Source organism: Sardina pilchardus, chromosome 6 (assembly GCF_963854185.1).
Source record: "Sardina pilchardus chromosome 6, fSarPil1.1, whole genome shotgun sequence".
NCBI classification, from domain to species: domain Eukaryota; kingdom Metazoa; phylum Chordata; class Actinopteri; order Clupeiformes; family Clupeidae; genus Sardina; species Sardina pilchardus.
This window is the reverse complement of record NC_084999.1, coordinates 24,051,597-24,074,735: the sequence shown is the minus strand read 5'-3', so window position 1 is coordinate 24,074,735 and position 23,139 is coordinate 24,051,597. Positions and strand designations below refer to the sequence as shown.

Below are 23,139 nucleotides of genomic sequence, written 5' to 3'. Positions count from 1 at the left end.
TCCTCAGTAGTTAAACAGTTTTTTTTATTTAACCAAGAAGTAGTTTAGACACATGGGATTTCATAGTGATGTTAAACTAAAAATATGACAACCAGTAAAATATTCTACAAATAGCTTCAGTTGTTTGTACAAATGTTTTTCAACAGATTGTGGAATTGTGTTGTACGCCTCTTCACTTCTTGCACAAATCTTGGCTGTATTGGCTGCATCACAGGCTGTCAGGTGTCAGTAGATCAGAACATAGGGTCGTTGTCTGACTTCCAGGACTCGGTTCGCAGCCTACCCCACTTTCCATAGAGGCAGGGCAGTTTGTGATTGGCCCTCATGACCGCTACACTGATGCAGGAGTCTGGCTTCTTTATGACCTCACACCAGTCAGGGTAATCCACAGGTTGAGAGGCGCTGTGGGAAAAAGAGAGTCTCACACTTCTAACAGAGAACTGACATAAACATATTTTCCTTCGTTATATTGAGCAATGGACATGTTTTAAATAGACTCCTGAAGTTTTGCAATTGTTCTTAATTCTCCAGGTGTAATCAAATTAAATAGCTTATACATTCATAAGATTATATACTTTGGTGGTTTAGTGTGTGTGTTGTGTGCCCAAATAAGATGAGGACTCACTGTTCACAGCAGCCAACTCCAAACGGTTCCATGCACACACACTGGTAGCAGTCTGTAGTTACCCAGCTTTCTCCTATACCATACGCCTGTCCTTGGTACTCACAGATTCCTGCAGGACAAATGCAATAAAATAAATTGTTCTGTTGTAAAATCTCTCCCTTTCGCACACTAATTCTCTCTCTCTCTCTCTCTCTCTCTCTCTCTCTCTCTCTCTCACACACACACACACACACACACACACACACAAAAGGAAAAGAAGAGGAAAGAGGATGCATCTGATCTAGATAAGATCATCCCTAAGAAAGGGTCAACAGAAAGGATGTTGTTGGTTCTGCAGAGCCACATGTATGAGTCATGAACTGTAAGTGTGTGTGTGGGTGTATGTGCACATCCGTACATACATGTGTACATGCTTGTCTGTGAGTGTGTGTGAGGGCTCGTACCTTTGGTGTTGAAGTAGCACTCTCCTCCTCTGTAGACCGAGAAGCATGGCGTGAGTACACTCACGAGAAAAGCACAAAGTAGGAGGGTCCTTTCTGCCACATGGATGTGAGCTCCAAACATGATTACCTACCATAACAAAGCAGAATGCAGGATGCTTGTCAACACAAAGAGAGAGAAAATGTCAGGTTGTCCTGCATGGGTGTGAGAGAGACAGACATCTTTTAATTGATTAGATATAATCAATTATAATATATTTTTTTGTCTTTTCAGCTCACATGAGAGTTAAGAGCATGTCTCACCTGAAGATGGATTTGATTTCAGCGTGATGCCCCCTCCCGCTGTCTTTTCCCCTCTGCTTCTTTTGCGTCTTTCTCTTCGGGTGTCGTCTTCTTCTTTTCTTTATCCTTCTCCTGTACTTCAAAAGGTCACTCTTCTTCTCTTGTCCTTCAAAAGGTCACTCTCTTCCTTCGTCTGTTACCCTCGCACCCTCCTACTCTTTCCTTTCTCGTACTGTGATGTGATGAATTCCTCTAGGAGCTTCCATATTTATACCTCTCTGTCTCTGCCCCCCTCCCTCTCTTCCACACACACACACACACACACACACACACACACACACACACAGACTACTACTCCAGCCACAGTGTGTGTGGGTGTCTTGTCTCGTCTGTGTGTGTATGTGTGTGTGTGTACACAGTGTGTTTGGGAGTGATAATGTGGGCCTTATTAGCTGAATGGATTGAATGGATGAATGGCCTTACTGCACCTGCTTATTCCTGTGTGTGTGTGTGTGTGTGTGTGTGTGTGTGTGTGTGTGTGTGTGTGTGTGTGTGTGTGTGTGTGTGTGTGTGTGTGTGTGTGTGTGTGTGTGTGTGTGTGTGTGTGTGTGTGTGTGTGTGTGTGTGTGTGTGTGTGTGTGTGTGTGCGCGTGTGTGTGAGTGAATGAATGTAAAGTGTCTTGTTGTGTTCTGTGGTGTGAAAAGTATCCAGAAAATCAGAGAGAACCAAAAGATTTGTGTGACCTAAATTTGTTACATAACATTTCCTTTTAACCAGTGCTATAGAAATTAAAATCATGTGCATGTGCATGAAATATTAGTAATACATGGTCGGAGTAATGGTTGCATTTTCCAATCTGCTAACACTAAAGCGCTTGTATTTCATTAGCACCATTTTATCTTGCATCTTGTGTGTGTGTGTGTGTGTGTGTGTGTGTGTATGCACATGATTGTATATCTGTTTGACAGGAGCTTATCCATGTGGAATGTGCGTAATGTGTGCTTATCAGACTATCTGCAGAGTGTGTGCTGGGCTCTAATGTGCTCATTGTCACAGGTGATGTTTGAGTGTGTGTGTGTGTGTGTATCTGTTTGCATGAAAGCGAAAGTTTATCTTCCAATCAGCTGTGTGTTTGCCCTGCCATGCAGAGTAGACTTTGTATGTGTGTGTTTGTGTGCTTGTTATTTCCTGTGAATTTCATGTAAACTGCCTATTGGGTAATGTTACGAGCCGGAGAGTGCTCAAGTCCTTGCATCTGCTATAGCGCCCACTAGTGACTAACTTCACAATGAGTTCCTAGTGTAGATCCCCAAATGTTTTATTAGTTTGCCCAATTGAGATACCACTGGAGCATATGCAAACTTGAATTACTCCCCCCACACACACACACACACACAAACACACACACACACACAGAGAAACTAATCCACTTTGTATACTTGACTGCACTGCCATCATTATCATCTAAATGAAGTGCCTCTTACTGTAAATTCACATTTTTCTCCTTTATGCAACACATACGCAGATATTACACACCCAATTATGTCACAGCTCGGAGCATGCAACCAAGCTGAATCATATGTGCATTAAGATAAGAAGACATGCAGGAAGAGAGCGATTACTGCCTTAAGGTTTTTTATGTGGGTATAATGAACATTTGTGTGGCAAATGTAACAGTGGCATAATTGTCTGTTTTAGAGGAAGAGGAAGAGATCTGTGTGTGTGTGTGTGTGTCAGTTCTGGGTTTTTTCGTTGTTGAAGATAGCAAGAAGCAGAGGGGGAAAAACTCTGATGAAACAGGCAAAACTGTGTTATCATTGTAGATAGTCATCCTATTATTAGATCTAGTCCTAACTATTAGGATTGCATCTCCTTATTTATGATGAATGCACTGTGCGTCTTTGCAACACGTATAGCCATACTAAACAGCCAATCACAGCAAACCTTATCTGTGACGACTGAAAAGCAAAAGAAGGGGCAAAGGGAAAGAATGAGAGACAGGGGCAACAAGGTCATAGGATTTTATTATTATTTTTAGAAATGTCTATGTGCTGTTACTATTTGTAGTATACTGGGACACTGGAGGTCACATTTCTGATGTCATATATGCTGTATGTGTTGCGTCATAATCAAAGACCAAAGGATCATAGTCTAAATAAATATGGTACATTGCTAATTCATATATGTTTTCTATTCTATAGACACATCAGTATTGTCATTGAACTTAGTAGAATCCTTATAAGCCCGTTTTATTTACCAGGACCTCACCAGATGCTCCACCTCTTGGGAATAAAACAAGTGGCATCAAGGTCAGTGTGTGTGTGTGTGTGTGTGTGTGTGTGTGTGTGTGTGTGTGTGTGTGTGTGTGTGTGTGTGTGTGTGTGTGTGTGTGTGTGTGTGTGTGTGTGTGTGTGTGTGTGTGTGTGTGTGTGTGTGTGTGTCTGTGTGTGTGTGTGTGTGTGTGTGTGTGTGTGTGTGTGTCTGTGTGTGTGTGTGTGTGTGTGTGTTTGCATGTGTTTGTGTGCATGTGTATGTGTATGTGTATGTGTCTTTTAAAAGACAAATACAACACAGTCATTGGAATACATGTTCCCATGCCATGACTGCAAACCTGTATGTTCCATGCTGTATTGAAGTAGAATATTTCAGACAATTAACTTTAATCTATGATCTATAAATTGAGAAATGAAAAGTGTCCATACATGTTAATTGTTTCTAATATTTATTTACACATTACACATATTCAAATAAGGCCAGCATCATGTGTAGGCCTTCTCCACTGGAACATTACAAGGTTACCTCCTAAATGAAAGCTGTGCACAAAATGACTTTCTGCTCAATGAAATGCCACTCTCAGTGAAACATTAAGTGAAAGAGAGAGAGGCTGCTTGGCTCACCAGACTTCAGCTGACAGTTATCATATGATGTCTTGCCTATTTGGTGACACTCAAATAAATGTGAACTTCTTCCAACGATATACAAAGACAAAATACCTCAACAAGAGGTTAGATTACTGTTCATATTTCCACGACTTTCACAGATATCTATAGAACTGACTGGGAGATTTGATTAACAGTCAAAATGATCATGGTCTCTCTCAACCCCACTCTTCTTGGTCCGATTTGTAGATAGATACTGGGCTCTGTAGGAATATGTTTGATATTTAGTTGACTTGATATGTAGGAGAACAACCGAATATCAAACATATCACACAGCACCCAGCAAGTCTGATGGACCTCAACACACAGACGTATATTTCTGGACCTGGAAGACAAGAGGAAGGCCATCAGAACAAATGTGGAATCAGGTGTCATGAGAAAAGACAGGAAGCATTCACGTAAAGGTAATGGCATGGTCTGGTACTTATGGACTGTTCCTCTCCATCGAAAATTGCTTAATAATGCCATGGAGGGAAGAGGAAACATTGGCGGGCTTGGAAGATCCAGCCTGTCACTTTCCTTATAGCAACCCAACAGAAAAGCACTACAGGCTGCAGGCTCACTCTCCTCTGCAGTCCAACAGAAAAGCACTACAGCCCAACCTCATGTTGAGGTACAACACACAAATCAGCAAATGTAGACACGGTAAAGCAAACACTTACAGCTTGTCCAGGCCTCCATACGGTTGACTCCAGGGTCTCCATGTGACCATGATTCAATCACCCCTGCTTTACAGTTGAGTTAGAAATCAGATGATGTGATAAAGAAATACGCAGAGCCTGACTTAGCCAGTCAGAAAGACAACTCCAGGCTGTGATCGCTACACTTTAAGAATATGTGTATGTATGCTTCTATGCAGTGTGTCTGTGTAAGTGAGTGTGTGTATGTGTGAGTGTGTGTGTGTGTGTGTGTGTGTGTGTGTGTAAATGTGCCATGGTGTGTCAGTATGTGTGGAGTCTGAGCATGTGAGTGTGTGAAGAGTTTGATCCGAGGCCAGAGTATATATACACCCCTCTGTCACTGGCTCTCTCATACCACACACTCAGATCCACACGCTCGCATTCTCTTATGGGCTAATTAAGAAAGTATTGATCACGGTGCCCGGAGCTCTTCCTCTCGCATTAGGCAGATCAATAGAACTGATTTCACACTCGCCCTGCTCTGAGGGACACTGTAGGGTCGGTCACTCGCCAAACTCGCCTATCGATGTCCGAGTCCACGCACTGCCGTGTCATATCAATGCTACACTGTGCCACCACTGCTGTGTGTCTCGCACAGTTATTTGTTTGCGCAGAAGTTATCACAGGGCATAATGTTATTCTTTCCATCTACTCTTTTCTATTAGGGACTATTACTTCACTTTTATTAATCTGTTTGCTTGTATGAGTGGTCAGTCCTCCCCCAGCCTATTCATCTGCATATTCATATTCACAACTGTTCATTAAAGCAGTATTTAACTAAAGCAAGTGCATGCAGAAGAAATTGTTTTGAGCAATGGAAATGTGGTTATGCAAATTGAAATGCTTGTCTTTAAGTTTCTATGAGTTCTAAAATTCTGCATAAAGCTCACAAAAATGTACTTGCAAACTGCTTACAGAGCTTGTTTCAGAGAGATCTAACAGGAATGTCTAAAAAGGATATGTACAAATATAAGACATGTAGTGGTTAAAGGAGGAATATAAGGGTATTGTTTGTGACTGGGAATGTCGTCTGTTGACTTTGCAAGTACAAAAAAGTCCTGACAGGATTGCTAAATGAAATTGGTTTAAGGGTAAAGTATTGTAAAGTGTAATGAGTATATCCACACTTTTTCTGCCAATATTCATTTTTTTCTGCTCAACTTTCTTCTTTCCTGTCAGTGTGATGCCTTTTTGATTCCCTTATATGTGCATTTACATTGTTAACTGAAATCAACTACAACAAATACAGTTATTGTATGACTTTTGTTACCCTCGTCACACACACACACACACACACACACACACACATACAGTACACGTAAACACACACACACACATCCTATGCAACTCTCAAGGTGACCCTTATAGTTACATCTGGTCCAGCTCCCTTTTGGGGTAAAAGGGCAATCTCTTCAAGCGCGCGCGCTCACACACACACACACACACACACACACACACACACAACAAAAAGTCGGGACCCCCCCCCCCGCATCCAGTTTAAACAATTGATTCAACTGATTCCAGGAAGATATGGGTGCATGCTTTATCATCCACATACAATCAGCAAGCTGTATTCTTACAGAAACTGTGTCTCTTGTTACTGTATCTGGTAGATATCTGCCACAAGACTTATAAGACTGTGTGCAAAGAGGTAATAAAAGAAGCGTGGCACACAAGTTGAAACGGGCCTCAGACATTATATATCCTTTCTCTCAGTCCAAAAATGGCATATTAGTTCCATATCATGTCACATATTTGTCAAAATAAAGTAACACTCAGAGAGCTTTCAGGATCTGTAAGAGAAGAAATATGACACCATAAGCTATTAACAACAGCCTAGGATAGAAGCCAAAAATGTCCTACGAAACTCTTACAATATGAATCTGTGTTTTGAACTGAAATGTCACTTTCTGGGTCACAGAGCAGCAGCATCCTCTTCTTCCCACTGAGGCAATTTTGCTGCATTTTGATATGGCAGAACTCACATAACCATTTGTCTTTTGAAAGAGTATAAGCATCACCTTTCACCTCAGGGACATCTATTTGAATTACTCATCATTGTCATACGCTTCTCAGTCATAGCTGAAATCACAGTCAGATATACAATTGAGCATTATGTAAACGCCCGCACCATCATAAAGGTGAAAGCAAAACAGCGGTGGAGCTAAACTTTCTGTGTCCTACCACTTTCTGTTTCTAACCCCCTACCCCTCCCTCCCTCTCCCTCTCCCTCTGCCCTGAACCCATAATCCTCTCGATATGGGTGACCTTCTGGGTGAGCTGGGGCGGAAGAGAGAGCCTCTGATCTAGGCCCTAATTGCCAGCCTGGGGGTAGCGTTGTCATCTGCAGAGAGAGAAATAAAATGGGGGGATTGGAGTGGGGTGGACTGAGAACAAGGATAGGAGAGGTGCAGGGCACACACACACACAAACACACACACACAATCTCTCTCTCTCATACACACATACAGAAGCGCAACCACACACAGTCTCGCATATATATACAATATCTTTGGACAAATATTATACAGAATATGAGATGCTTACTGTAGAGTGTTAGCATTTATATTTGGCAAAGTTAGCTTTTCACTTTGGTTGAAATGGTCTGCAACTGGATAGTTCTTAAAATGCTAATGTAAAATGCAGTGCTTTATTCCTTTACAAATGTCTATAATTCTATGCTTTCCTGCTACAGTATGTACAAGCAAAACTCAATAATATAAAATAAATAAAATAAATAATAATCAGACCTAAATATCTCAAATTCAACCGCTGGAAGGTGTATCAATGTTATCTTAATTTCAATGTGTAAAAAGGGTGACTAAATTAAGTTATGCTTAATTTAATTAAATCAGTCACAATAAGAGTGAGACCATGATGTTGTGAAAACGACATCAAATGTAACACTTGTTTCAACAAAAGAGTCTGGTGGAGTCTTCTTTTCTTGGCAAATAACACCCAATTGCTTTTGTCTTCAAATGGCACCCTGATTGGTCTGCCACAGGGTTACCGAAGCAACGGAGTGAGGATGATGAGGAATGACGGGATAGGCCGGGGCCTATGATCTGTCAATAAAAGCGACCGTGTGTGTGTGGAAGAAAGAGAGAGACAAGCAGCTGGTACTGATGCTGCCAATGTGAAGCAACACAATCCAATTTAAATTCAGACTAACCCCGCTTCCTAACCACCCATTAAAGGTCATCAAGTTATGAAAGGAGACATTTAGGAATATTAAGAACTCGAGTGTAACTTAAAAGAGAACAGAAGAGTCTCCAAGATCGGAAACACAAGGCAAAGGCATGAACCGACTTTGGCAGGGTCAATGACCAATTTAAAACAACAACAAATTTACTGGCTATGAAAAATGTAATGACAATAATAATATTTATAATCAAGTCACAAAAGACGAGATGGATTGCAATAGGCATGTTCTCTTCTCAGCTTGCTTATTACTGAACATGAAATAAAATATTGGCACACGGGCAAAGTGCAAACTCAGTCTATGAGCAAAGTTCTTGTGCTTGAACTTCCAGCATCATGTGATATGAGACAGCCTTTAGGTAACCCACCAATGTCTGTGCTTAGGATGAGGATCTTTCTCATAGTATTACATTTGCAAACAGATATTGCATAGTGATTAAGGACACTTTAGACTTTAGACTCTGCACTTACAGTGAGGAGCATATGTATTTGATACCATGCTAAAACAGGAATATAAAATCATCATTTGACAATTGATCTTAATGCCTTAATTCAAAAAATGAGTAAAAATAAAACCGCCAAGGACACCAATTTTCTTTGTGATTGAAGAATGTATCGTAAATAAATAAATGTTTTCCTTAAATGCTAAGGGAAGGAAGTATTCGACCCCCTATGTAACCCTATGGGAATTTAGCACATAGGGTTAACATAGGGTCAGGCAGATTTTTATTTTTAAAGGCCAGCTATTTCATGGATCCAGGATATCATGCATCCTGATAAAGTTCCTTTGGCCTTTGGAATTAAAATAGCCCCACATCATCACATACCCTTCACCATAGCTAGAGATTGGCATGGTCCTTTTTCCAATAGGCCTATTAGCCTGTTTGATTTGCATTGAGCTCAGTGAGCATCAAACAGGCTAATAGGCCTACTGGAAAAAGCACCATGCCAATCTCTAGATATGGTGAAGGGTATGTGATGATGTGGGGCTATTTTAATTCCAACGGCCAAGGGATCTTTATCAAGATGCATAATATCCTGGATCCATGAAATAGCTGGCCTTTAAAAATAAAAAACTGCCTGCCCCTATGTTAACCCTATGTGCTAAATTCCCATAGGGTTACATAGGGGGTCAAATACTTCCTTCCCCCTAGCATTTAGGAAGAACATTTATTTATTTACGATACGTTCTTCAATCACAAAGAAAATTGGTGTCCTTAGCTGTTTTATTTTTACTCATTTTTTTAATTAAGGCAATAAGATCAATTGTCAAATTATGATTTTATAATCCTCTTTTTAGGCAACTTTAGCATAGTATCAAATACATTTTCTCCTCACTGTAAATCAGGCCTCATTGAGTAGTAAAACTATTTTCTGTCACAAAATGGAAAAAAAGAATCTAGTGTTACCTTTTAGTCAAGTGGACTGCCCCAAGCAAGATACCTCATAACAGAGATAGGCTACTGCATGGAAAAGACACAGGGACAGATATAGTGACTAAAAGTGGGCTATGCTGACTACGTAGGCCTACAGACTGAGTCACACTCAGATCCGTCCATGCAATTAAACACACAAACATGTATCAAGTTCTCTTCTTTTGCGCATTTCCCTCAATTCTGATTCTGGTATTTTGGTGTTATTCCATTTTGATGTTCGACCATCTGAACACTCACTTGCCGCTGTTTTAGACTTACAGTAGAGGTAGTGCAGAATCTATCATGTCCCTGCTATTGAGAAACCTGAACAACAGGGTGAAATAATACATTTGGTAAAAATCTCACAAATTCCCCAGGGAGCATATGATCTCAGAGGCAAAATGGGCTATGAAAAGTATATAATCTGGTTGCCATTGTTTTCTGAAACAATGGCAACCAAAAAACCACGGAGTGCCACTCTTTTAACACTGACTGTCGGCAAACCTGTCAAACCTGACGGAGAGACCCTGACAGCAGATGATTTATTGATGTTCATTCAGAAGGTGACATTTAATATTGTAGTCAAACGGTGGCGCTTCAGCACCACTAAGATACAAAATAAGAAACAAAATAATTCAAATAAAATAAAATAAAAAAAACATTCTCTTTTATATTCAGCGGTGCTGAATAAGTCCTTTTCAAGTCTATTACATGGTTAAATCCATCCTCGTTAGCTTCAGTTTCAGCTTGGCTCCTCCTTCACTGCCATTTCCCTGCTCTTCACCTACAATGAAAGAGAGATGAAAGAAAATTAGGAACATAGTAACACATAGTAGCCGAACTGACATAACTTACTCTGCCACCATTACTGCATGCAGGAAGTTACTCAGGGTGTACATGAATGTCTATGCCTATGAATGTTACGTGGGGCTTTATAGTTTTTACTACAAAGTGTACTCTTAACTTTTTACTGTAGAAAAAAAATACAATAGCCTACTTTATGTTCTAACTTTAGGATCTCCTGATATTCCATTCCAACTTCCAATTGATAGCAGTTTACAATTGGCTGACTGCGCATGCACAAAATCACAGAGAAACCAGGCTGGAATAGTCATCTTTTGGCAGATGGTGTAAATTAGTATGGCAATAGTTACAAATGTATAATCTATCTTTTGTATACTTTCTGCACATACACCACCTAGATAGCTCTTGTTTTATAGTGCATGAAACAAGCACATAAACGTGATTCATGCCAGATGAATCTTTAAATAAAGAGAGCAGATTTTCCCAAGTGGTAATGTTTAAAATCACATCACATCAAGTCAGATGTGTGAAAAAAGAGAATAAATACGTGCTAAAACAATAGACAGGTATAGCAGATATAAAATAAGTAAATATAAATATTGGAAGTAATTAAATTAGTTATTTGAAAATAAAGTACTTATTTGCACCTCATTTTACAAGCATTTAACCTTGAAGCCATTGCGTACATTAACACAGCAAGAGAATATGACCAGGATACAGTGTGTGATTAGAGGTGTGTGTGGGTAGACACTTGCCCATTACACTGTTAAAGGCGGACAAGCTGGATATTCGAGTTAGCCTTCACAGTAGATTTATCCCCATGCAGGCAACTATTCAAGTAGAGACCTCTACACTTAGGACACACCTAGGCCATGAACTTCTCTGTCACTTCGGGGCCAATACACCTTCTCATCTTCGCTTGGGTGCTTCTGGGGCTGCCTTCTGCGTGTCTCCAACTTTTGGTTCCTCTTTCTTTGGTTCAGCGGCTGCCTCTTTCTTTGGTTCAGCGTCAGCTGGTATCCCACAGAGTTTCCTACAGGGGTGTCACAGTGTTACAAGGGTCAATGATTATCCAGCTAATCCCAAATGATCATCTAAGTCTATGGAAGAGTTTTTCTTACTGATGATGACCCTAAATTGCTACTGTGAGCAACACACTCTTGGAATAAGCTATCTGTCCTTGATAAAAAAAATTGATTTTCAGAGAAAACCTCTCTAAACGCTCTCTGGTGACTACTATCTGGGGAGGCATTAAAATTCTGTGTACATGTGTTTAAATGATATGTATTCAACATAGAATTTCAATCCCCCCCAAAATGGAATGTTTGAAAATGTTTGAAATGTCCATTACAAGTCTTGTTTAACCTGTTTGCACCTTGCTATACTAGTTGAGTTACAAGACCAACAAATGTCATCAGAGTGAACAGCATACACCTCTAAAACCCTCTAAAGTCTCCCTGCCTTCCCTTCCCTCTGATTTGATTTGAACAAGTGGGAGTTTGGAACACTGAAGTATACTTCAAGAATAGCTCATGGTCGTAAACACACTACTGAAACTACTACTTTTACAGAGCTTGAAGCTAATACAGTTAAAGACACTCTTACAGAAATTCCTTATCTATAGCCTATTAAAACTGGTACCTGGGTAAATGAAACCATACTTCAACCCAATCTGTAAAAGATTTCCCCATAAGGTTACATGAGAAAAACATACAACCAGATCCAAACTGATAAACTGTATAAGTCATACAGTATTATGGGCAAATATAGGCCTACTTACTTTCCATCTTCAGAGGTCCTAAGGATGTAATCGCAGACTTTACTCTTCTGGCCAACCTCTTCTGTTAAAGAGGCTATGTTTTTGGACAATTCCGCTCTCTCATTCTCAAACTGCTCTGAGATTGAATGAAGAAATTACTTGTGGTTAATAAATGAGTTAACTGTGTGTAAAAAGTGTGAATATGTGAAAAGTGCATGTGTGGTTTATCTGAGTAGACACAGCAAAGATAATTTAATGTGTATTTTAGATTACATTCATCACCTTCTCTTATGAACACTATACACTTAAATCTACAATGACAGTGCTCCGCCACAAGATGTCACTCTCAAGTCACCCACAACTACCCTATGAAAACAGTGATTATCTGGGAGAGAAGACACTGCGATTCACTCCTGTTGAAACTAATAGGGTACAGGTCTGTTTTTCTACATCACATCAAGAGAAATTACACTAACTTATCTAACTTGTACATGATTTCAGACTTACTGCTTAAGCTGCCTTTTTCAGCCTCTTGTATACCAAGTGCATCAGATGCTTGCTTCTGTTGGAACCAAAAGATGAAGGAAGGAATCAGTATCAATAATAATAATAATAATAATAATAATAAAAAAGCCATGCACAAACAACCATTGAACTGTATTTAAAAATCAATAGGAAGTAGAGGCAAATATGTATAGCGCCTCTGTATTTTAATCACCAGTTTAAAACGTCCCTCTTACCCATCATGTAGCCTAGCCTACCCATCACCAACTCATTTGTCGGTCTGTACAGACAGACCATTTCCGTTCACTGGTCCCCTCAGTGTCTCTCGCCAGCTCTACTTGCTCCCCCTCACTACCTATCTCCACCCGCTTTGCATCCCAAATAAGACAACCCAACCCATCTTATCCCCGTCTCTTACCGCATCTCCATAGCACTGCACTTTGTCCACCTGTAGATTTTTGTCCTCGGTCTGCAGGAGCAGAACTTTTTCCCTCTGGCTCGCTAGATCTTTCTTCAGTAGATCAACCTTGCTTTCTATGTTGGACATCTCCTGCAAGTTTTCTCTTAAGACGTCTTTGGTCACTGTTGTCTTGATTTCCTCAAAGTTGGCCTCTTTGAGAATATTTGACTCCTGCTTTTTTTTTTTGTTTATCATGACAGCCAAGCTCAAACTTCCTGCCGCCAGCAGAGCAATGCAAATACCTGTGTAGTTCATGACACTGACACTGACACAAATGGCTATAAGCCTTTGCAGACTATAGCCTACTCTTCGATTCCTGTGGAACTCGGACGAACGCGCGGCTGATTTTAAATTCTATCCGAGGTTATTTTGCGTCATTCACCAGGAAAGCTAACTTGCTTACGCTAAATCGTTTGGTCTATGCAATGACAGGTGTGTCGTCCCAATATCTACGTCGAGGTGTATCACCACGTTGCCACCTGAATGCTAGTCTACCGGTGTCCGTGTATATTCTTTCTGTCCTATGCGGTGACCTCGCTCCACACGTTCCTGTCGTCTTGTCGTGTCGCGATTAGTGTGTGTGTGAGCGTCGGAGTGACGCACCCAGCATCTGACAGGAGGTGTGACCTTTATGCTATGTGGTCCTACCTGTCTGCGCCTTTCACCAATAGACATCTGAAGTTCGCCTAGATACAAAAACGTTGCCATACGGAGCACTGTTATATGGAGCCCTGGTAGGGTCAGATGTGGAAAAATTAAGTGCACGTTTTTAAACTGTTCTCTCGGAATGATCGATTAGGCCTATTATTTTTTACACACCTGAGGAAGATCTACTATGACCGAAATGATGTGAATAATAAATGTGTGCATGCGTAATGGACAGTGTGCGGGATTCTCTCTTTCAAGTATAACAGGCTATTCATTCATCACTCTCAATTTCAGTCATTTGGATTAGGCAAATGTTCTTTTAGCTGAGTTTCTGGTTATAGGGAGGGTTTCAGGGTGATTATAACGAGGGTGCATGGCACAGCGAACAACAATTTGAATATCTCGTAGACCGACCGGTTTGTCCTGTTGAACAACATGCAGCAGTGGAAGACATAGCCTACCCAAGGGCGTGTTCCAGATTACATTAAACAACAGACTGGAACGAACATTGAATCCAATATGGATAATATAGCAAACGTTCCCCCCATTTCCCACACATTTCAGAAGTGTAGGCCTATCAGAACATAGAGTATTTTCTTCTTTTCTTGAGACATCTGATATCATGACTCCTCAGCTTTATCTGGTGTCCTTGTGTAAAAATGTCTAAACTTCAAACATCTTCAGTAGATACAACAGAGTAACATGATGCTACGCTGATGGCAGTATTAATGATCTGATTTATGAATAATAGCCTAGTAGCCTAGTAACCAAACTAGTAGCCTACTTTAAACACATCATTTTGTTGATGCAGAAGAATTTGAAGGACCTGACTGTTTTATACCCCTGACCTAGAGCTAGTTTAATCATTAAATCCTTAAAGGTGCAGCCTGTGTGTAAAAATCTGAGTCAATGCAATGACACGTTAGCAAGGACAGTGTGTGTGTGTGTGTGTGTGTGTGTGTGTGTGTGTGTGTGTGTGTGTGTGTGTGTGTGTGTGTGTGTGTGTGTGCTTGTGTGTGTGCTTGTGTGTGTGTTTGTGTCCACTGTGGGTTGGGTGTTAGCTGGCACAGAAATGAGGAAGTATGCTTAGCTTTGCTCACCTGTTCAGCAGGTAGAACAGGCTCAGCAGATGGGTTTAGGGAGGGAGAGGGAGAGGAGGCCAGCCAAAGCAGAGAACATCACAGCAGTCTCCACTAGCAGAGAGAGGAGGTCTTACTATGAACCAGCGGTGAAAGAGACTGTGTGTGTGTGTGTGTGTGTGTGTGAGAGAGAGAGAGAGAGAGAGAGAAAGAAAGAAAGAGAGAGAGAGAAAGGGAGAGCTGACGGTCAAATCTCACAGCCAAACTTTCTCACTCATTCTGGACTCAATATCTCCGGCCTCTCTGAGGGCTCCACTCTCTCTCTCTTTCCTTCAGTCTCCTGTTGCTGCGCGGGCACTGCTTTGTGTATGTTTTGACGATGAGGGCTATTTCGGCTCTGGTTTTTCTTGCTGTGGCTCTGCTGCTCGTCATGGCGTACCAGGCGGCTAAGCAGGAGCTGTCCATCCGCACCTCCATAACGCGCCTGAACAGGGCCAGGAAGATCGTGCAGTTCAACGAAAAGGAGATTGTGGACACCAAGGTGAAGCTTGATGGCCTCAACAACAAACTCGAAACACTGAAGAGAAACGGAGAGGACATGATGAAACAATTTCAGGAAGCACAGAAGACTAAGGAGAATGGCGAAAAAGAGCTGCAGACCTGCTTGCAAGTGAAGGTATGTGAACAATCCACAGATGAATGTATACCTGTGCACACATAATATAACATACTGACCTGTTTAATAATTGTAATAATTAGCAATAATAAAGAGTTTTAAATTGTAAACTCGTTACAACATAAAACACCCTTCTATCATAGCCTAAATGTACTTCATGCTGTATATTATTCTGAACTTGACTGGTGCATTTAGTTGTTATTTACGTGACCTATATTTGAGAGTATGGGTGTTCACCTGGACACAGGAAGGAAGGCCATGCCCAGAGACAGATGTGTTCTAGAATGTCCTCCGCACACAATAGCACATGCAATCAAGCGTATCAGCAGTTATTAATCACTGCAACTTGGTCAACATTGTCCTTCCATCCTATACTCTGGTATATCAGTTTATTTCTTTGTGAATCTCTCCTTTGTGGCATGCATCTCTATTTAAACTGTTCTTAAGTATATATATATATTTTTTCTGTTTGTGTTACAGGAGGAAAAAGTGAACAAGAAGAAAGAAATGACTGACCTCTTGAGTAAAATGAAAGGTAATATTTTCCATTCATATAATAAATCTCAATTTACTGTGAGGCTTTAAAGTTTCACTTTCACATCAACTGGATGCAACAGATTTCTCTTCTAATCCCTCACAGCGAACACGCCCTCTCTGTCTGTTTGTCTGTCTCCCTCTGTCTCTCCCTGTCTGTTTGTTTTTCTATCTATTTTTGCATTTTACACAAACACAAATCCTTTTTTGCTGTCCTCTGTAGAGACCCAGGAGGCAGAGAAAGCTAAAGCACAGGAGGAGGTGCAGAAGCTGAAACAGCAGATCCTGGACAGAGACAAGGCCGTCTGCGCCTTTCTGGACCCAACACATGCAGAGGGAAAGTAAGGATGCAGCACTGCAATTTTGTCTAGTCTGACTGGTGTGTGTGTGTGTGTGTGTGTGTGTGTGTGTGTGTGTGCACGTGCATGTGTGTATTTGAGTTTATGATGCTCCATTAGATCCAGAGTCCAAAGTGCATTTGCAGAGTTTTTCTGTGTAAATATCAAAGACAGGACCTAGTTGTGCAAAAGCTCCATTCCCTTCACTGGGTTATAGCTGTGGCTTCCTTATGTTAACAGTATAACAGTAGCAGTCAAAAAGGTAGCAGATGAATCCGTAAAGATATAGCACTCGTGTGTGTGTGTGTGTGTGTGTGTGTGTGTGTGTGTTTTCTTGGTGCATAATAATGTTTACTAAGATGTCTACCTTTGTTTCTTTTTTCAGGAAATTGTGTGGAATGTAGCTGTCACTCTAAGCTGTTCAATGCACCCACCATAACCACACACATACACACACACACACACACACACACACACACATACACACACACACACACACACACACACAATTATATAGCCTACTATTTTTATTTTTAGGAAAATGAAATAAAAAAAAAACACCTGAAATTCATCACCTCTGTGTCGGTTTTTTCATAAGCCAGAGTATAGAGTTCACAAATGCTCTGAAACTCTGACTCTTACTGCGGCAAAACATAGAATATACTGTATCATTAAGTTGTTTATAATGTTTTGTAATATCATGTTTCACACTAGATGAATATTGCAACACATCGACGATACATGCATAGCTGGAACTTTTGATTATCATATGTGATGTCTCTACTGTCGCTACTGTCAGCTACAGAGTGATATGAGTAAGAAGACCAGCTTTGCCTTAGTCTTAGGGAGAGCAGGAAGGAATGATGATACATTCTCACTCAAGATTCAAGAAAGACACAAGTTAGTAGAAATAATGGAATTTCTTACAATAATAACTTACAATTGCGAAAAATGATCAGCGCCTGTCTTCCTGTGTGGACAGTTAGACGTGATACCCTGACCATTGTTTTAGGTCATCCTAATCCAATGTCAACATGTTCCCAAACAAGTTCAAAGTGAGTCTAAACATTTCTGAGATGTGCTTATCCACATGAAATATCTGGCTTGTCAATGATCATAGCCAGTTGAAGACAATAAGAGCGCAGGTTTAGGTGTGACTGACTCTGACCAATCCATGTGATGAGATAATATGCAGGTAGAAATTAAATATGAATGCAACAAAACGTCCTGTTCAAAATACTTTATTTCCTTAATTTAACCACTCAACAAGACTATCCAGCCACTCATTCATCACAGACTTGGATGTTTAAAACAAATGTATCAAGCAGGAATCAAAGACATCTTACATTCCTTCCTTCTGTTCAGTCATTTTGCATGCAACTAAGTCAATTTTCAAACCCTTTGAAGTTGTCCACATTTTGCTGTGTCAGACTCATCTAAAAATGGATTTAATGCATTTTTCTCAATCTACAAACCATGCGCTAACACTCCACAAAAAAAAGCAGATGTTTGGACTGTTTTGTAATAAAAGACTGGATCCTGGACACTGACCCCACTCTTCGGACATGTCTGTCCACCCCCCCACGTGTGGTATTCAAAAAACCTCCTAACATCAGGAACATGCTAGTGAAATCAGATCTTCCTTCCACCACACCCCCACATTTTCTTAGTTCTATTCCAGCAGGGAACTATCCTTGTGGAAGATGCCAACAAGGTAATTTCACAAAGAAAACAAACACTTTTAACCATCCACATAGTGGCAAAAAATATCAGATTAAGGGCATAATTTCATGCACAACCACCAATGTAATTTACATGTTGAAGTGCCCTTGTAGTCTTGCCTATATTGGCAAGACCAGAAGGGCGTTAAAAACAAGGATCTCCGAACATCGCAGTGCAATCAGAAACAACATTCCATCTAGCCCAGTAGCGGCACATTTTACAAAATGTAAACATAATGTTGCGAGTTTGAGATACCTGGGCATTGAGACAATTAAGCAGCCACACAGAGGGGGGGATATTAATTCTATGTTGCTTAAAAGGGAATTATTCTGGATGTTTACTTTGGACACAGTGAACCCTAAAGGCATGAATGAGGAGTACGATATTAGACCTTTTTTGTAGTAAATGTATTGTTGAATAATGGTTTATATGGAACATATTGAGATGTCAATGTTGTTACGTGGGATTGTTGTTTGGATAGTCTTTCTCTAAATTTAAAATTTAAAATGTTTCTACACTGATCCGTTATTCTACCTTGACAAGATAAGTTTCCCGTGGCCCTCCACCTCATATTTAGACTTATCTTTATCCTCTAGATATTTACAATACTAAAATTTATATTTAAAAAAAGGGGTTTCAAAATAAATATTAAAAAATGTATATATGTAAGTGTTGAACATGTCCTTTGATATATATTTCTAGAGATATTTGTAAATACTCTCGTAAATATTAATGTTAATATTTTCATATTTACACTGCCATCTGTGTCTGAAATGGAATTTGATGCAATATGTAAAATGCTGTAATTTTGTATTGTGTTTTTTTAAAAAAAAGCTGTATTCCGATCATTATACCTAATCATGTTGTAATGAATGACCAGATGATTTTGATTGTGGCACTGAGTATCCACACGTGTGGGTGATAACAAAGTGGGGATTTTAAGATGGCGAAAATGCATTGTGTTTAAGCCTGAGGAAGAGCGTATTGCTCGAAATGTTGCTTCAATAAACTATCACTGGGAGCTATACTGGTGTGCGGACTTTTTATCCTTTTTTGTATGGCCTTTTTTGAAGTTCCGGCACCCAGGTTGAATAGGATGTGCGTGGATTGTCTACTTTTTGTAATAAAAGACTGAAATATCATATAACATTGCAAATGCGGTCTGGTCTGGCGCATCCTTCAATCAATGGTAGGCCACTTGTAATAGGTCTATACTTCTACAACTTGATTGGAATGGCACACATCTTTCTAAGGTCTCACAGTGGATGGTCAGTGCAAAGCAAGCCACATGCATAGCTGGAACTTTTGATTATCATATGTGATGTCTCTACTGTCGCTACTGTCAGCTACAGAGTGATATGAGTAAGAAGACAAGCTTTGCCTGAGTCTTAGGGAGAGCAGGAGGGAATGATGATACATTCTCGCTCAAGATTCAAGAAAGACACAAGGTAGTAGAAATAATGGGAACTGACAATTGAGAAAAATGATCAGCGCCTGTCTTCCTGTGTGGACCGTTAGACGTGATACCCTGACCATTGTTTTAGGTCATCCTAATCCAATGTCAACATGTTCCCAAACAAGTTCAAAGTGAGTCTAAACATTTCTGAGATGTGCTTATCCACATGAAATATCTGGCTTGTCAATGATCATAGCCAGTTGAAGACAATAAGAGCGCAGGTTTAGGTGTGCCTGACTCTGAGCAATCCATGTGATGAGATAATATGCAGGTAGAAATTAAATATGAATGCAACAAAACATCCTGTTCAAAAGACTTTATTTCCTTAATTTAACCACTCAATAAGACTATCCAGCCACTCATGCATCACAGACTTGGATGTTTAAAACAACTGTATCAAGCAGGAATCAAAGACATCTTACATTCCTTCCTTCTGTTCAGTCATTTTGCATGCAACTAAGTCAGTTTTCAAACCCTTTGAAGCTGTCCACATTTTGGGTAACACTTTACTTGACGGGTTAATTCATAACACATTCATAACAGCTGTCATGAACTGCGCATGAAGCATTCATGACTGATTCATGAAACATGACTCAACATTCATACCAACACTTTCATGAATGTGGAAGACAAAACGACGAAAACTTGTCAAAATAAAAGTCCAACAATCTAGTAATCCATATACAGGGTATTATGAATCCTCTCCAGCGTTTGTAAACATCTCATGAATATTTTATGAAGTCTACTTCAAATGTCACTTAACTATACGAGTTGTGAAGTATTCTGGGAAGTGAACTACTAACCTGTGTGGACCTCTGAATGGTTGGACATTCCTGTTTTATATATCTATATATACAGTCATTGGTGTAGACAATTATGCATTCTTCAGAGGTTATCATAAAATAAACAAACAGACAAACAAAAAACTAAATTCTCCTGGACACTGGACTTCCCCGTTGACTAAGATGTGACATGATCAGGTTGGCTAAAACAAAAGACAGCAATGCTGCTTTGTGATTGTTGGACTTTTATTTTGGCAAGTTTTTGACGTTTTGTCTTCCATATTCATGAATGGGTTGGTATGAATGTTGAGTCATGTTTCATGAAACAGTCATGAATTCTTCATGTGCAGTTCATGACAGCTGTTATGAATGTGTTATGAACAAACCTGTCAAGTAAAGTGTTACCACATTTTGTTGTGTCAGACACATCTAAAAATGGATTTAATGCATTTTTCTCAATCTACAAACCATGCGCTAACACTCCACAAAAAAAAGCAGATGTTTGGAGTGTTTTGTAATAAAAGACTGGAATATCATATAACATTGCAAATGCGGTCTGGTCTGGTGCATCCTTCAATAACCCTTCAATTTTTTTTATGTAGGGCTGTTTGTGTGTTCTTCTATGGACCTTGAGTCTGACAAATGAATTGATGATGATGATGGTGAATCAATGGTAGGCCACTTGCGATACTTCTACAACTTGATTGGAATGACACACATCTTTCTATGGTCTCACAGTGGATGGTCAGTGCAAAGCAAGCCACAAGGCCGAGAGAGTTTTCCGTAGACATGCGAGACAAGAATGTGTAAGGGTCAAATGGAAAATATTTAGAACAACAAACAGTCTTCAAGTCTTCGATCTCCTCGGAGGGAACGAGTGGACTCGTAGATCGGTCAGTTAACACTTGGAGGTCCGGGGCCTTTTCAGGCACTTTGAGGCAGTCAGCTATACCTTGAGATTTTTAAGTTTTTCATCTAACTAAAAACATCTATGCAGAAATGGTACATATGGTTATATTCTTGAGGTCCTCCACAATAATTATATGTGAGTAAAGTGGATGTAATGAAAATACTTTTTATTATAATTCAGTGTAAACACAACTAGGCCTATTTAAAAAACGATTTTCAAAGGTCAAAGTTCAAAGGTAAAAAACACACTATAAATATATCGAGCTAAGACTTTCGAAGTTTGAACCTTGAAAACAACGGTGTTGGCTCTGTATAAGTAAAAAGAACATTAAAAAATGTTATGTAGTTTTACTACAAATTGGAAAAAAGTCAGACTAAATTTAGGCTACTCCCATCCTCTCTCCTAAGAGAATAGCCTAGCCTAAACCCCAAGCACTAAATAACTTTGGTAGCCTACTGACCAAATCGCGGTCACAATTCAGGCAACATTTTGAAAAATATAGCCACCCTTGGAACCCTTTGTGCAGCTTTCATAACAATACGGCACTTCCAAACAATATTAACGAACAAAAAACACTAACCACTAAACACTGCCACTAACATGCCTGCGCTAATGAGCGCTTCCCAGCGGGAGCGCTCCCCGAACAAAAAGGTCTCTGTCTGCTAACTGGTTTTCCTCCTGGTCCTATAGCCTACCCGGAAGGCCGCCATGAAGACAGATGAGACCATTCGCTATCAAAGCATTATTAATCAAAGATATAAGACATTTTTTAAAGTTGTTACTTGATAGGCTAGCCTACCACTTAATAACACATCTGATGAATTTAAACACACAGCATGATGCCAGGAAACCATATGTTCAGTCTCATTGTTATACACGAGATCCGTCAGTTCAAGTGATTGACGCACTGCGCTGTCACATTCCTGCGAACATGTCTGTCTATGTCTACACAATGTTTTTGTCTTTGAACATAATGTGAACAACTTAAAGGCTGGATTCAAGTACACAATAGGTGCACTTTAGGAGGTCATGGCCTATAGGCCTATGGTATATTTGTAAAAGTGTTGCTTAGGCTACCATATTATAGCACTTTTGAAAATATGAGTGCTGCTAAAGACTTATGGGTGATGGACTATGCAACAGCAGGAAAACCAGTTCCTCTTAGCATTATTCCGCTTTCAAGCCGGTTTGTCATTTCTCATCAGCCATCTCTTGGCTTGGTATGTGCATTACAGGATCACAGCTCTAAAGGAATGCACAATACACCTACATAAGAAGAACAGCAGGTTCACAGGCGTGGTAGGTTCACAAAGAATGGGAACTAATGTAAATATAAAATGGAGGACTGACTGGAAGGGCAAGCTTGACATTTGTCAACAGTCATTCTGTCTCTCAACCAAATCCTGTTTGAGAGGTTGGGGCCGGAGCTTACACACACACACACACACACACACACACACACACACACACACACACACACACACACACACACACAGGCATCACTCACATTAGGCATTGTGGTTCATATCAAAGGTGTTATCTGATACTGAACTTCTTGGAATTAGTGTATGGGGCTCCAATGCTAAAAGCAGGAAATAAACAAATAAATACATAAATAAGAGATTATTGGTATATCAAAGATATGGGACTAAATCAGTGTACATCTTTCTGTATGTCTACATCTAATTTACAACTGCAGCTGTTTGGCAAGATGCTGTAACCTGGTCTGACACACCCACCGCTAGCCTATACAGTGGCCAACTTCATTAGCCTACACCTCCCAATAGTGACAAAATAATTCCAACATTTTCCTATATTGACAGGCTGTGTTCTTGTAGTTAAGACGTGCACAAATAACAATGTGAAATGAGACACAGGCCTTTT

At 40.0% G+C, this 23,139-nt stretch overlaps 2 protein-coding genes across 3 annotated transcripts; one reads left to right on the top strand and one right to left on the bottom strand.

Moving 5' to 3' along the window:
- Nucleotides 1–15: 15 nt before the first annotated feature.
- On the bottom strand, nt 16–1,564 carry msmp2 (microseminoprotein, prostate associated 2). Its single transcript, XM_062537782.1, has 4 exons — nt 1,369–1,564; nt 1,069–1,195; nt 626–734; nt 16–402 (listed from the first exon to the last, which is right to left on the bottom strand). Exons 2-4 carry the CDS (start codon nt 1,187–1,189, stop codon nt 234–236), a joined length of 399 nt encoding a protein of 132 aa, XP_062393766.1. The 5' UTR covers nt 1,190–1,195; nt 1,369–1,564; the 3' UTR covers nt 16–233.
- A 13,337-nt stretch (nt 1,565–14,901) lies between these two features.
- si:dkey-87o1.2 (uncharacterized protein LOC796684 homolog) lies at nt 14,902–16,956 on the top strand. Of its 2 annotated transcripts, XM_062539175.1 has the most exons (5): nt 14,902–15,513; nt 15,994–16,048; nt 16,271–16,388; nt 16,771–16,833; nt 16,872–16,956. In XM_062539175.1, the coding sequence occupies exons 1-4, from the start codon at nt 15,217–15,219 to the stop codon at nt 16,787–16,789; spliced, it is 489 nt and encodes a 162-aa protein (XP_062395159.1). In that variant the 5' UTR covers nt 14,902–15,216; the 3' UTR covers nt 16,790–16,833; nt 16,872–16,956. The 2 variants fall into 2 exon arrangements, with proteins under 2 accessions (XP_062395159.1, XP_062395158.1); XM_062539174.1 differs by having other exon boundaries at nt 16,771–16,956.
- Nucleotides 16,957–23,139: the final 6,183 nt, after the last annotated feature.